Raw genomic sequence first — 15,433 nt, forward strand, 5'->3', positions numbered from 1 at the left:
TGACGAGGTAAACAATGAAGGAACCTCTGTTTCCAAAAATCACCTTCGACAGGATCTTTCCAGCTAGCCTCCACCACCCCTTTAACATTTGTGACTGTTGCCTATCGCCTAGGCTGTTGTCAGCTAGTAATTGGGCAATACGAGTGTCTCTAGGTGGCTGAGTATGCTGCAGAATACCCACCTTAAGCACGTCGTATAGGAAATTACCATCCAGATGAAGGGTGGGAGGAAACCGAAGTATCCTTAGGAAACCCATGCAGGTCATGAGGACAAGGTACAAACTCCTTACAGACAGCACTAGATTCAAACCCGGGGTCGCTGATGCTGAAATATGTTGGACTAACTACTATGCTAACCGTGCTGCCAGTCTGACCAAACTGAGGAATAAAGGACTCTGTTTATCTGTCTGAAATTGGATCCTGGAATTCTAATCACAGACCTCAATCAGTGCAAATCGGCAACATTACTTCCAAGGCAGTGTACTTATTCTCTGCTCTATTCACTGACTATTCAATTCAATGACTGCCCAACTCAATCTATAAATTTGATGATCACACCACTGTTGTTGCCAAATAATTGGAAATTAAGTCAGAATATAGGATGGAGATTGAGAATCTGGTTAGGTGGTGCCAGCACAACAAGTTTTTTCTCAACATCACCAAGACCAAGGAGTTTATTGTTGAGCTTAGGAAGGAGAGGCTGATGGACCATGTACCTGTCCACAGTGATGGGACCAAGATGGAGAGGGTTAGTACCTTTAAGTTCCTAAGAGTTCATATGTCAAAGGACTCCCCTGCATCCCGCACATTGAGGCAATAGTGAAGAAGGCACATCAGTGCCTCTACTTTCTAAGAAATCAAGATTTAGCATGTTGTCAAATATTTCATCAAACTTCTACAGATACACTGTAGAAAGTATACTGACTAGTTGCATTACAGACTAATTTTGTCATTCAAGTTCCTGGAAAAGCAGAAGACTGCAGAAGGCAGCAAACTTGGAAAGGTCAAACTTGGTCAAAGGTCTGGCCTCCCACCCATTGAAGACATCTTTATGAGGCATTGCTACAAAAAGGACCCCCATCATCCTGGTCACAACTTTCTCTCACTGCTGCCTTCAAGTAGAGAGTACAGAAGCCCGAAGTCCAGCATCTTGAGCTTCAAGAATAGTTTTCTTTCCAATGGCCATCAGACTCTTGAATCTCCCCTTGTTAAACTAATTGTGGATAGCGCTGACAACATGAAAGGACTGTCTGTACTATTGTATGCTATTTTCTCTTCACTCCATGTGAATATTTATCACCAAGCTTTTGTATTTAATATCTTTTTAATTTATTGCATAGTATCATAGTTTATTTTAACGAAGTACATGTTTGACTGTAGCAAATAAGAATTTCAATGTATTGTGCACTGTACAATGTCAGGAAAATAAACTTATTGTCATTATCTTTTGCCCATGAGGGATCCAATTAAGAGTCATATAACTGCAGAAAAGAAACTATCCTTGAATCTGGAGGTTCATATTTTTAAACTCCTGTAACTTAAGCCCAAAGGAAGAGGGGAATAGAGTATGACCAGGGTGGGATGGATCCTTTCGTTTAACTTCATCAATATGTCCTCCCAAGCTAGTTGAACTGCAACTCCAGTCATTTCATAAAAATATAATCTATAATTTTGAATGACAGCGAATCATCAGTGCCCTCAGTGCAGCTGTTTTATCTATTTTTGGACCAAGGCTGCAATGTAGTCAAATATATGGTTCCAGAGTGCCCAATCTTAGTAAATGGATTTAATGGATTAAAAAAAAAAGATCACTTTGGCTGCCTTCTTAATCACATCTATTCTTGAGGTCATTAATTTTTCACATTTCTAATCCTCTCCAATTTTTATACTTTCTTGCCTTCCAGGATTCTTTACTTTTCTCTCCACTAATTCCTGAAATTAGATTATACTTCCTTCGATTCCACTTCTCCTTTAATCAGATCCAACAAGCAAATGGAGTATTCTGTTTGCATACATAGTATAAGCAAGGAATTTATTTGTTGCAGTGAAATCCCAACCACAAAGTTGTTGAGGCCAGTTCATTAGATATTTCCAAATCATTTGGCTAAAGGAATCAACAGGTATGGAAGTAAAGCAAGAATAAAGTACTAAAGATTGTAGTGAAAGGTAGAGCAGGTTGAATAGGCTGAATGGCCTTCTCCTGCAACTATTTTCAATGTTTACATGTAGTTGCTTTTGCTGCCATTATTTCACTGAGAGAGGATCAATACAAGATATAGCAGTGGAGTGGAAGCACCTTGAGATCAGACCAAGGTGACACAGTGATACAGCTAATAGAGATGTTGACTCACAGCTCCAGTGTTCCACATTCATTACTGCTCTCTGGTATGGTCGGAATGGATTTTGTATGCTCTACCTATGAATGCATCCATTTTCACCATGTGCTCTGACTTCCTCCCACATGCCAAAAAATGTGGGACATGGGAGATTAACTGATCATTTTTGGATTGACCCCTATGTAGGTGTGTGTAGAATTACTGGGAACGTGAGGAAAATAAATTACAGGGACATTAGTGGGGGTAATAGGAAGTTCTCTGAGCCAGCATAAGCTTGATGAGCCAAATAGCTTCCTTCTACATCATAAGGAAACCTATATTTCAAGACAATTTTATGCCTACTTAATACTTAAGAAGAATACAATTGCAATGTTTAAAGCAGGTACAATTGAAACTTTAAAAGATCCTTACCCAAATATAATGATAGAAAAGGTTTTGAAGGATATAGGTATACAACTTGGTAGACACTGAGAAATCAAGTCAAAAGAATGGTTTGCATGCTGTAAAACTCTCCACTCTATTATAGATAGAGCATTTAATTTTCAAAGAGTTAAACTATTTATTGTCTGTAACATTTATAGAACTGCAATAGAGTTCCAGAAAAACAATGCTTTACCCATCAAGTTATGATGATACCTCAATTATTGTTGTTTTGTCAGCGCTCTCAATGGTCGGTGATCCATAAAGTACTCCATCACTGTATGGAGTTCTTTGAATATATCGTAGCCAGCCAGGTCTGTCTGGGTATCCTTTTAGATTGGTCTTAAACGTAATTGGATCATTCCTGGCATCAGCTGAACCAAAACAGATAATGTGTTAAGCCAAGTAATTTAAAATCAAAAATAAAAATTTCCATTTGTTTAGTTTGGACACTGTTTAAGAATGTAATTCATTTAGGTTCAAATATGATTATTGGGGCAGTTAGTCAAGCATGTAGATAATTGATTATCTCACCATAAATTAGCTTCCTTGGTTCAGTTGTGTGCTGTGGACTGGAGAATCACAATACTTTACTCTGCTATATGTGTTAATCTTACTCAAGATCACAAAATAGAAAGGACAAACAAGATCAGAGTCAACAGAAAAGACAAACATTGTGCACACTGCTTGTTTTCCAATAAATCCTAGTTATGGTACCTATTGTTGAGATAGGTTATGCTTGGATGTGATGTCCCATACCGTCAAATGGGCCAACATTCACCACCAAGTCTCACACAAGAGTGGCTATCTTTTTTTTTCAGGCGTCAGCACACCCGAAGTGCAATGGGCTAGCCTCGTCCTGGGAGAACCGCCTTTCTCATCACGGTCTCTCCCCTGCCAGGTAAGTATCGTGGCTCTCTTGTTAACGTGCAGTAAGGTGTTTGGTATTCGTGAGACCACAGACCAACAAAAAGTCAATGCCTCAAATTTGAAACATAATTAAACATGTTTTGCTTTGAAACTTCATTTTCTGTTTGTTTATTTTAAACTTGAATTTGATGACTTGTATTCAACCAAGTTAATCATGATCATTTACTTGGTAGTCTGATCAACTGAGGCAATATTACAGCTGAACCAATCCATTTCTGCCACATTCTAGCAAAAGTCTACAATAATAGTACATGTATATACATCTCCAATGTAAGTGCATTATTTTTCATTTTCAATTTAATCATTTTTAGAAAGCTGTGAAAGAGTGAATTTTTTTACAGAAACACAAATTTGAATATAAAAAATGTGGTCAAAATGATGCAGATTCCTTCCAAAATTAACATCTCCAAAGCTTTGTGCAACTTAAAAATTCTACTTGAATTCCAATCAAAATAGTCCAGGGCAAACCATTTGCTTCTGAGACCAAAAGCTACCTTTCTCACTTGTATACTAGACAATCAAAGGTCAATGCTTAGAAAGTTTAAGCAAGTCTACAGTAAGTACAGAAACTCAGATGGATTAGCACAAACTCACTCACCAAGTTTCATTGAGTAAGGAGGAAATTCCCCTTTAAAGTACTCTCTCTTCAAAACATGGACAAAAAGAACTCCAGAAAATGGATAAAGATTCCGATCTGATTGCACTTGTGCCAAGATGGAATACACTAAGGAATGAGGAAAATATTAAAAGCAAATGAATTAGCTAAGTAATAAATAGTTTTACACTCATTAGAACTGACTTCTGATCAAGGGATCAAGCAAGGGATACTCCTAGATCTTAAATATTTGATCTTTAAAGGAGCTCAACAGAAATAGTAAAAGTGTTGTTTTAATTGTGCAGATTTTAGCGTTAACCATATGATAGTATTTAAAATCAGACCTCTAGATAATAACACTGAATAAATGATAATGGGGAACAAAGAAATGGCAGATGAACTCAAATATGCATTTTATATAAAGATATTATTGGTATTTAGCTCAGCACAGATAGAGTACCTCCTGGTGAAATGCAGACCCAGAGGACCCCAAAACCCAATAGCGATAGATATTCACCAAGACAAATGGTTACTTAAACAAAAGTTACTTTTAATTATCTTTAAACATGAAAATAGAATCACGCTTTAACTTATCACTATTGACTTAACTAACCTAACTTAACCCCCTTCTAATTCTAAGCGCACGTGAATGTAATCTGTGTGAAAGCTCAGAAAAGCTCTTTGATTCACAGTCCAATCTCACTTCTCATTCCTCCAAGTTCATTGGTTGCAGGCAATTCTTATACTGTGCACAGAATTTAACACATAAAGTTCACCAGGCTTTGGTGCTTAAAGATAAATGGTTATCACTCAGGAAGATTCTTGTTGGTTTTCAGAGAGAGATTCGTTGTACGCTGACACCCACAACTGATTCCTTTTTTAATCAGCCACTTTAGTGTTTTGCCGAAGAAATTTTCCCCCTCAGGGTTCGCCAGATGATAACCTCTTTTTTTCAGGTCACCACAGAGTTGCACAGAGAGCCTTTTTGTTTCTCTTATTTTAAGTGTCCTCTCCTCTTGCATGAACCACAAGGGCTTTGACCAAGCTGAACGGAGTACTCACAACTCGTCTTCCAAATGGGGTTTTCCACAAGCTTGCCAGCTTGTCCTGTTCTAGTCCCAGTGGCTGCTGCTGACTGCAAAACTGTAGAACTGATCTCTCTCTCTCTCTCTGAGAGAAAGTCTGTTTGACTCTCTCTGTTTGCAAAACCACATGACCCTCTAAGAACAGCAAGTTCCACTCCATACAGAATAAGGCTCCGACAAGTTCTTTCATCTGTTGCCTTTTTGTAAACAACAATCCATTAGTGAAGTTTCTTGGACACTCTCCAAAGCTTCGGCAAAGGCCGATAAGTCTAGCATTAGCAGAGCTCCAGTATTTTAAATAAGATCTGTTTTAAAGTGTTTGCATGTGACCTACACTAAAAACCCCAGTTTATCTCCCAGAAACATATCTATATTCTGTCACAATCAGTATTCACTGTGGAGGACACAGTGACAAGTCAGAAATTCAAGAGAGTCAGGGGTCAGAAGTTAATATAGTCACTGTTATTTTGCAAGCTGAAGGGGCTGAAGGAGGATAAGTCACTCAGGCCAGATAAACTACTCCAGGGTTCTGAAGAGGTAGCTGAAGAGATTGTGAATGCATTAGTGGTGATCTGTCAAGAATCACTAGTCGGGAATTATCCCACCATTTTTAAAACAGACCCAATTGCCACTTATGCTGCTCCCACTCATCTCTGGTTACCTAACCACTTACTTTAGAAGGGAAATAGAATTAATTCAGGAAATGACACCACTGAGCCTCATGTCAGTGGCAGAGAATCTACTGGAGAGGGAACAAGGGAAAGTATTTACACATTTGAAAAAGGTACAGTCAATGTGGCTTTTTATGGGCAAATGGCAAGGTGGTTGCTGAGGGTAGGGCAGTGGATGCTTCCTCATGGACAGCAGTTCACAAGTTCAGTCATGGTAGACTGATCCAGAATGTACAGATGCTTAGGATCCAAGGTGAATTGATAGTCTGAATTCAGAATAGGCTCATCCCTAGAAAAAAGAGTTTAGTGAGGGTAGGGTGTTAGTCTGGCTGGAGGTCCATGACCAGCGGTGTTCTGCAAGGATCGATGTTGGGATGTTCAGTTTGCAGATAACACAAAGATTGGTGGAGTTGTTGACATTTAAGAGGGTTATTGAAGATTTCAACAGTATATTGATCAAAGAGGCATATAAAATGTTGAAAGGCATAGATAGGGTAGATCGTCAAAATCTTTACCCCAATGTGGGTGTGTGTGTGTGTATTGCTGTGTCATCTGCAAACTTGATGACACTGTTGGGAGCTGGATCTGGTGATGCAGTCGTGGGTCAGTAATTTGAACAAGAGTGGGTTGAACACAGCCCTGAGGTGTGCCAGTGCTCAACATTCTGCTACCAACTGGGAGAGACTGTGGTCCTTCCATTAGGAAATCCAGATTCCAGTTACAGAGATGGGTGTGGAGTCCCAGCAAGAACAGCTTCTCCACCAGCCTCTCGGAAGTGATCCTATTAAACACTGAGCTGAAATCAATGAACAGCAGCCTGGTGTATGAGGCGTCGTTCTCCAGGTGGGTCAGGACAGATTAAAGGGAAGGAAGGAAGGAATGTGCAATTTCAGTCAGAGTTTTTTGAGAGGAAAAACTGAAGAAATAAGCTTTTTTAAAATTAAGATTTTTTTTTTTTTACACTAAACAGTTTTCCTTTGCTTCAATCAAAAATCTGGAAATAAACACAGATAAAAATGGTTATGCAAGCTTATTCCCCAGTGCAAAAATGCATACCTTGCTGAGCACAAGAGTTCTGTGGAAACATTTCAAAGCAGTTTATACCAAGCACATATTTTCCTGTTCAATCTGTGCCAGATATAGTAGAAAGAAAATCTTTGGGGATTACTGTTGTCACATTTCAAAACTGTTCACTGCAGTCAAATGTCAACATCAAGAATTAAAGGAAAAAATTACTATGCTCCAGCTGGTTTAGATTTACTAAACAATACAACTTCAAGAGGTCCCTCTCTGACCTTCTGGAAATCCCAATAGTTTAGTATGGGCCACAAAATGTTTGTCATGTTCTTATCCACTTACCATGGTCCTGTTTTCTGACCTCCCTTTGAACTACATACTGTTTTACACGTCCTTTATAAACTGACCTAGTTCATTGATATGTGACTGGGTAACTTCCCCCCACCCCCCAAAATATGAATTAAAAATGCTGAAGTATCAATAAAATATCACCTAAGTGAAAAAAATGGATGGAGAAATGGCAGATAGCTTTTAAATCGGACAAGTGTGAAGTATTGAGCTTTAAGAAGTCAAAAGTAAAGGGAAATACACAGTTATTGGCAGGACCTTGAAGAGCTTTGATATACAGAGGTATCCAAGTCTATAGCTCTCTGGTAAAGAAGATGTATGGTATGGGGGGAATGCTTGCCTTCATTGGTTGGGTATTGGATATGAAAGTAAGTTTATCGTGTTGCTATAAAACTTTGATGAGAGAAATATTGTGTGAAATTTTGATCGGCCACATTTCAGGAAGGATGTGGAAGCTTTGATACTATTGAGATTAATCAGGATACATAGAGTAGAGGATATGAGCTCTGGGGACAGGTTGGACCACTTGTGTTGTTTACTTTGAAGTAGAGGCAGAGGGGGACTTAAAGATGTTTAGAATATTATGGGTGGCATAAATAAGGTAGACAGACTATATTTTCCAGGATAAAAATAACAACCACTTGGAGGCATGCATTTTAAGTGAGAGGGGGAATGTTTAGAGTTAATGTGCGGGGCAAGTACTATTTTTGTATACACATGGAGAGTGATAGGTGTCTGTAACATGTTGACGGGAAAGTGATGGAATCAGACATGATAGTAGAATTTTTTTAAACTTTATTCGTTCAAAAAACAAATAATCTATGGCATATACAGCAATTAAACATAAACATGAACTTTTATATTATATATATATATATATATATATAAATAAATATTAAAAAAAAGAAAAGAAAAGAACCCCACCCCCCTACTTCAGCCAACTCTCCTAAGGAGAGCCATAAAGCACTTTCTTCCCAATTAACTTTATATCCAGAAAGACATCCATATTGTATTAAACATTCCTTCAAGTGCAAAAGTGACTGAGCTGGGTTTATTAAATACACCAATACATCATCAACAAATAAATTAATTTTATACACCTCATCTAAAACGTTCATACCTTGTATCTGTGTATTTTGTCTTATCAGCTGTGCTAAACGTTCAATCACTAACGCAAACAAAGCTGGTGATAAAGGACAACCTTGATGAGTTGATCGAGTTAACTTAAAGGATTCCAAAATCAAACCATTCGTCATACTCTAGCTACCGGTTTACTATATAGAGCCCTAATCCAACCAATAAAAAAAGGACCAAACTTAAATTTCTCCAACAAAAAATTCCATGCTTTTTCTGCATCTAAGGATATCACCATCGGATGATTTGAGGATTGTCGAAATCTATTAATCAAACTAATCACGCGCCAAATGTTGTCTGAAGCATATCTATTCTTTATAAAACCTGCTTGATCAATAAAAAATTTAGCCAATCTATCCGCTAATATTTTAGCTATTATTTTATAATCTACATTTAACAATGAAATTGGTCTATACGAAGATACTTTCAAAGGATCTCTATCTTTTTTAGGAATTACTGTAATTAAAGCACTAGAACAAGACTCAGGTAATTCATAATGTTCTCCAACTTGACATAATACATCCCCAAACACTGTAGATAAATCATCATAAAAAAATTTTATAAAATTCAACCGAAAATACATCATCACCAGGCGATTTACCGTTCAACATTTCCAGCATAGCCATTTTAATTTCCGAATCAATAAAGGGTTCTTCTAACTCCTGTATATCTGCATCCTCTAATATCGGTAAATTCAACTGTGATTAAAAAAAAAGATCAATTGAACAGTGTCTTGTTTTCCTTCAGATGTATATAACTTTTTATAAAATGAATAAAATTCATCATTAATCTCACGAGGTTTATAAGTAATAAGAGAATTCCGTCTAACAGCATTAATAGTCCTCGAAACCTGTTCTTTCTTTAATTGCCATGCCAAAACCTTGTGCTTTCTCTCCCCATTCATAATACCGTTGTTTAGTCCTATTAATCACACATTCAAATTGATAAGATTGCAAAGCATTATATTCCAATTTCAACCTAGATAATTCTATTTTCTGATCTTCTGTAGCATCTTACTGAAATTCCTTTTCTAACTCATCAATCTGTTTCTCTAATTCAAGACTCTGATTTAATCGATTCTTTTTTATTTTAGAGGTATAACTAATTATTTGTCCTCTCAAATAAGCTTTCATAGATCCCATAATACAAACTTACTTTGAACAGAATTAGAATTTTCTTTCAAAAAAAAGTTAATTTGTTTTTTCAAAAAAAAATCAATAAATTCCGTATTTTTTAATAACATTGTATTAAACCTCCAACGACGGGGCACTTGAATTTTCTCAGAAGTTGCATATGTAAAATATAACAAAGAGTGATCTGAAATCACCCTACTTTTATATTCCGCTTGTTGTATTTTCCCTTGTAAATGTGCCAATACTAAAAAGAAGTCAATCCTTGAAAACGATTCATGTCTAGATGAATAAAAGGAAAAATCTTTCTCTGTTGGATTAAGACGTCTCCAAATATCTACTAAATTAAGATCTTTCATCCACGCTTGGACCTGAATTGCCATCTTGGATTTCTTAACTTTCTTTGGAGATTTATCTAATAAAGGTTCCAAAACACAATTAAAATCACCACCAACTAAAATATTATCATTAGCCTGACCCAAACATAAAAATGTATCTGAAATAAATATTTCATCATCTGCATTTGGGGCATAAATATTAAGTAAAGTCCAACATTCACTAAAAATCTTACAATTGAATTTAAGAATACATCCTGCCTTTCCCTCCATTGATTGTAATTCAAAAGATAATTTTTTATGTATCAAAATTGCTACACCTTTAGCTCTAGAATTAAATGAAGAAGAATATACATGCCCAACCCAGTCGCTCTTTAATTTCATACTTTCCTTCACATTCAAATGTGTTTCTTGTAAAAAAGCAATATTAATTTTCATTTTCTTAATATACGCCAAGACTCGCTTATGCTTAATCGGACTGTTTAATCTTCAAACATTAAAAGTAGCAAACCTCAACTTTGACATACCTACTATTATTACTAAATACCAATAATATCTTTATATAAAAACTCAAATCAATGTATATAGGCCCTCCAATAGAAAAAAAATCACAAATTAAAAACTAACTAAAATGAAAATTAAAAAATAGTAAAGAAAAAAAAAGAACCCCCCCCCCAAAAAAAAACTACCAAAAGTAGTAATCCCCTAAACAAAAATTGGGTGTGGGTCACCCACCAGTGGCTGATGACTAGTAAAGAACTTAGTGCAAACCTCTCCCTCCCCAGCCAAACAATCAATAACATCAAAATATCATAATAACAAAAAAAATAGAATAAGAAAATTCTTCTTTTCATCCAAAAGATTCCAATCTTGGAGATCCCATTTCAGAAGGAGGAAGACTCTTTACATTCCCGTTTTTCCAATTTCTGCCATTTCTTCCATTTCCAGACAACCAGATTTTTCTTTAGGAGATAATGGTGGACTACGTCTTTGTCTTCTTATATCTGACAATGAATCAGCAAAAATCATTGCTTCACGATCATTTTCAAAAAACTGAAATTGATAGTCTCCATAAAACACCTTCAACACTGCAGGGTAGCGAAAAGTAGACTTATAACCTTTACGCCACAAAACTTCTTTAACTGGATGGAATCGATGTCGACGTTGAATTACCTCTTGACTCAAATCAGGATTTAAAAAAACTGTTATTCTGAATCAATAACGGAGTTTGTCATTGTCTCGCATTTTGCACTGCTAGTCAAAGTATTGCTTCTCTGTCCAAATAACTCAAACATCGAATTATTACCGGTTTTAGTGGTTGACAAGCTGAGGGTGTTCTTCTCAAAGCGCTATGGGCTCTTTCCAGTACCAATCCCCCAGAGAAAAATTCTTGCCCTAATATTTGCAGAATCCAGTCTTTAAAGAAACGAAGAGGATCTTGTCCTTCTATGCCTTCTGGCAAACCACAATTTTCACATTATTCCTTCTGCTTTGATTCTCCAAGTAGTCTATTTTTCTTTCTAGCTCCTTCTCACGTTCTCCTAGTTCTATGACTGATTTTTCAACCTTCAACACTTTTTCTGTGTTAGAAGTCACTTGTTGTTTACAGTCCAAAAAAGCAGACTGAATTTTTAAAAATTCTTCATAAGATGCACCCACATGTGCTTTAACCATATTTAATTCTGAACTTATACCAGCATTCATTTGAACCATCTCATTCATTAGAGATGTCAACATAGGTTGAATAACTGCATTTAATTGCATACATTGTTAATCCGTAAATCTCAACTCTGCTCTCTCTGACGTAGTGGCAGAACATGGTAACTGCAGCTCCTGCTGCAACTCAACAGAAGGCATTTTAAAAGTTTTACTGCAGGTCTGGACTCCCAGCGACGGCACCCCGACTTCCTCAGGGGTTGCCGCTGGTCTCCCCCTGCATCTCGTTGTTTTTTTCATCAAATCATGAAGAAAAGCAATTTCTTCAGATTGAAGTGCTACCTGGTGCATTTCCAACAATGGAGTCGTCTTCCTGCGTGCTCTCTCTGTTGAAATCGAAAAGCTTTCCAAATCGGGATCCACTTCTTGGGAACACACACCTTCTTTCAGAGAACGGGTAATTCCAGCGCCATCCTTCACTTGGTGAGTAATAGACATTTTTTTTCAGCTCCCATAGGCAGTCTTTGAGGTTTAGACAATGAAGAGATTGAGCCTGAGGCTGTATCAAGTCGTCGAGGCCCCAAATCTTCAGCACTTCGAAAATGTAACTTCTTCTGCACTTTATGTTTAATCTTTTTACCATTAGTGGCCATAATAATTCCTTAATACTTTAAACTAAAATTTAAAAAATTTTAACTTGAAAACAAAGAGTTAAAAAAACAGATACTTAAAAGTCTGGCCAGAGAGGTCGAGATTACACGTCTAGACTCTACGCCATCTTGCCACACACCCCCATGATAGTAGAATTTAAGTGACTTTTACATAGACACACCAGTGGAGGGATATGGATCATGGTAGGCAGAAAAGATTTAGTTTAATCGGCATTTTGTTCCATTCAGTCATGGTTGACCAAAGGACTTGTTCCTGTGCTGTTATGTTCTACGTCCTAAAATCTGCTTGTCCAGCAATGCTAATATCCCCTCCATGATGGATTAATGATAACCAAGTTGGTACATAGCTATCACAGTTATTTTACTTTCTTTTTAAAATATTTTTATTGAGTTTAACATACAAATCCTACATACAAAGTCTTCGAATTAAATAAATAACAGTTCATATCATATACATATCCCAAATTAATACAAATGCAAATCAAAAACCTATCCATATTTGATTATTTAACAATATTTCTTAAAACATAATTCTGGAATAAGTAAAACTACATAAGACAAACCTTGATCTAAACAAAGGGTAAATTCTGTCTAATTTAATATGATCTATGACAACAATAATTAAACCCATATTACCAAGTTAATTTAAAAAAAGGAATAAAAAGAAAAAAAAACCTAAAACTATATCTATTCTATCCCCTCCTTGTAGGTACCTTGTAGAAAGGGATGTAAAGATATGGATCGAACAGCGACCTTCAGAAACTAGGCAGAGAATCACCGGAGCATCCAAACTTCTTAATTCTTCCAATCATGATAATATTCTATGAATGGCCCCCACAACTTTTCAAATTTAAACTTTCTATCTTTAATGCTGTTTCTAATTTTCTCCAAGCTTAAATAGGACATCACATCATGTAACCACTGTGTAAGAGTAGGTGAAGAGTCTTCTTTCCATTTCATCACAGTTACTTTACAAGAGACCCAAATACTAGATGATTAAATGATGATTGCCGTCGTATGCAAGGCATCAATGTCTTGTCTGGACAGGGCATTAGCCACCAAATTGGTCTTCCTTTCAATGAGCCATATGTCCAAGGAAAATTGCAGAATGAAATCCAAGTGCTGTACCCCATGGGGTGAATAGTGGTGTTTGCTCATATGTGCAGTATACACAAGCAGTTGGTGGTCAGTATAAATGGCAAAATCTCATCCTTCCAACCAGAAATGGAAATGCTGCACTGCAAGATAGATGGCCAGGAGCTCAAGCCTGAAAGTACTGTATTTTACCTTAGCAGGTGACAATTTGGCTGAACAGAACACCAGCATCTACAACATTCCACTATTTTTAAAAAATCTAAAATAGCTTCCAGTGTACACTCAGAGGTGTCTGTGGTGTGAGAGAGGTCAGTATTATGCTTTTCAAGCACCAGCATCGTAGCATCTGCAAAGGTAGTCTTCACCTCATTGAAAGCACGGATGGCATCATCACCCAATCGTAATGGTCATTTACTAGCTGAGTTATCAGACCCCTTAAGTAGGATGGTCAGGGGCAAGAGGGATGCAGCTACTTTAGGCAAGAAACAGTGGTAGATATTAATCATTTCTAGAAACTGCCACAACTTGCCAAACATAACAGATGTAGGAAAATCTCACATTTTCTGTACCTTCAATTCCTTTGGAAAGACATGGTCTTTTGTAACCTTGTGCCCTAAAAACCTAAGATCAGTGGCCCCAAATATGTATTCAGTTAGATTGATAATGATGCCAAACTCATTGAGTTTCTAGAATAGTGTCAAAAGATGGTTCTTGTGTTCCTGTTTATGGGCATTTGCCACGAAGAAGTCATCAATGTGAATAAACACAAAACTGAAACAGTAGAGGATGTGATTCATAAATCGCTGAAATGTTTGAGCTGCATTCCATAAACCCATTGTCATTCAGAGAAACTCAAATGTTCCAAAAGGAGTAATCACCACTCTTGGCAATATCTGACAGTTCCACCAAAATGTGATAGTAAGTAAGTAATCTAGCATCAAGTCTGTTTTTTCAGAATACCTATTTACTGTGCATGTTGGGCTAGCATCAGGGTTAGACTAAGAGTTAATCCATTCAGACCTGTGCTTCCCAAAGATCTACTCGCAAAAGTACGATCGCAAGAGAAGAAAATGGATGACCTGTGGCTGCATCTGAAATAGAAAGACATGGAGGGCTGCTGGGCTTTGGTGATGACAGAAACATAGCTCCAAAACTCCATTTTAGATTCAGCGATCCAGATAGATGGCTTTATTTCCTTCTGAGAACCTGCTGGTCTGGCAAGACTGTGTAATTACATCTACAAGAAATGGTGCCCTAATGTCTCAGTTGTGAAGAACTTCAGCTCAGCACAGATAGAGTACCTCCTGGTGAAATGCAGACCCTTCTACTGGCCGCTCGGTTCCGCAGATTGCAGCAGTCTACGTTCCGCCTTCGGCTAATCATTGTGAAACAATGAAGGAGCTTTATGGTGGCATCTGCAAAGCCCAGACTTCCCACCCTGACAGTTGCATGTTTGTAGCTAGCAATTTCAACTATCCCAACCTGAAAACTATTCCACAACAGTTTCAACAGCATGTCAACTTCATGACCAGAGGACAGACACCAAGATCATGTGTACACCAATGTTCCTGCCCCCACCTTGGATACTCAGAGCACATATCCTGCTAACTCTGGCATACTGTCTGCTGGAAACACAAACAAGGTCAGTTCGCAGGGAGATCAGGATGTGGCTATGGTGAAGGGGGGAGGGAGCACAACAGTGCTACAGGACCTCTTTGAAACCAAGGACAGCATCCTGAGTTTCAACGTGGACATGTCAAAGGAGATGATAGTGGACTTCAGGAGGATGACCATCCTCCACTTCACATTAATAGCTTGGTGGTGGAGAGCACCAAGTTCCTCAGGGTCCCACTTAAGAAGTGAACTCTCCTGGAAACATAACATCTCCACTTGTCAGCAAGGCACAACAGCAACTGCACTTGCTTAGAAGGCTGAGGCAGGCAAGGCTACCAGCCAGCATTCTGACAACTTTCTACAGGACCATAAAAGCAGCTAAGAGGATCACTGGAGT

At 37.5% G+C, this 15,433-nt stretch overlaps 1 protein-coding gene and 1 non-coding gene across 5 annotated transcripts in view; both read right to left on the reverse strand.

Annotated features, from left to right (window-relative positions):
• The window catches only part of sgce (sarcoglycan, epsilon), a 58,252-nt gene that overhangs the window by 32,520 nt on the left and 10,299 nt on the right, over positions 1 to 15,433 (reverse strand). For 2 of the 4 annotated variants that reach the window (XM_069913662.1, XM_069913663.1), the window contains 2 exons: positions 4,284 to 4,409; positions 2,972 to 3,129 (listed from right to left, as the gene is read on the reverse strand). In XM_069913662.1, the coding sequence (XP_069769763.1) occupies positions 2,972 to 3,129; positions 4,284 to 4,409 (284 nt within the window). Of the gene's footprint in view, positions 1 to 2,971; positions 3,130 to 4,283; positions 4,410 to 9,136; positions 9,234 to 15,433 lie in introns of all 4 variants that reach the window. The other 2 variants (XM_069913664.1, XM_069913665.1) reach the window with 2 other exon arrangements.
• LOC138752054 (U1 spliceosomal RNA) lies at positions 3,493 to 3,664 on the reverse strand. Its single transcript, XR_011350342.1, has one exon. It is a non-coding gene; the product is annotated as a U1 spliceosomal RNA (small nuclear RNA).

The sequence above is a fragment of the Narcine bancroftii genome, chromosome 1 (assembly GCF_036971445.1).
Source record: "Narcine bancroftii isolate sNarBan1 chromosome 1, sNarBan1.hap1, whole genome shotgun sequence".
NCBI lineage: Eukaryota > Metazoa > Chordata > Chondrichthyes > Torpediniformes > Narcinidae > Narcine > Narcine bancroftii.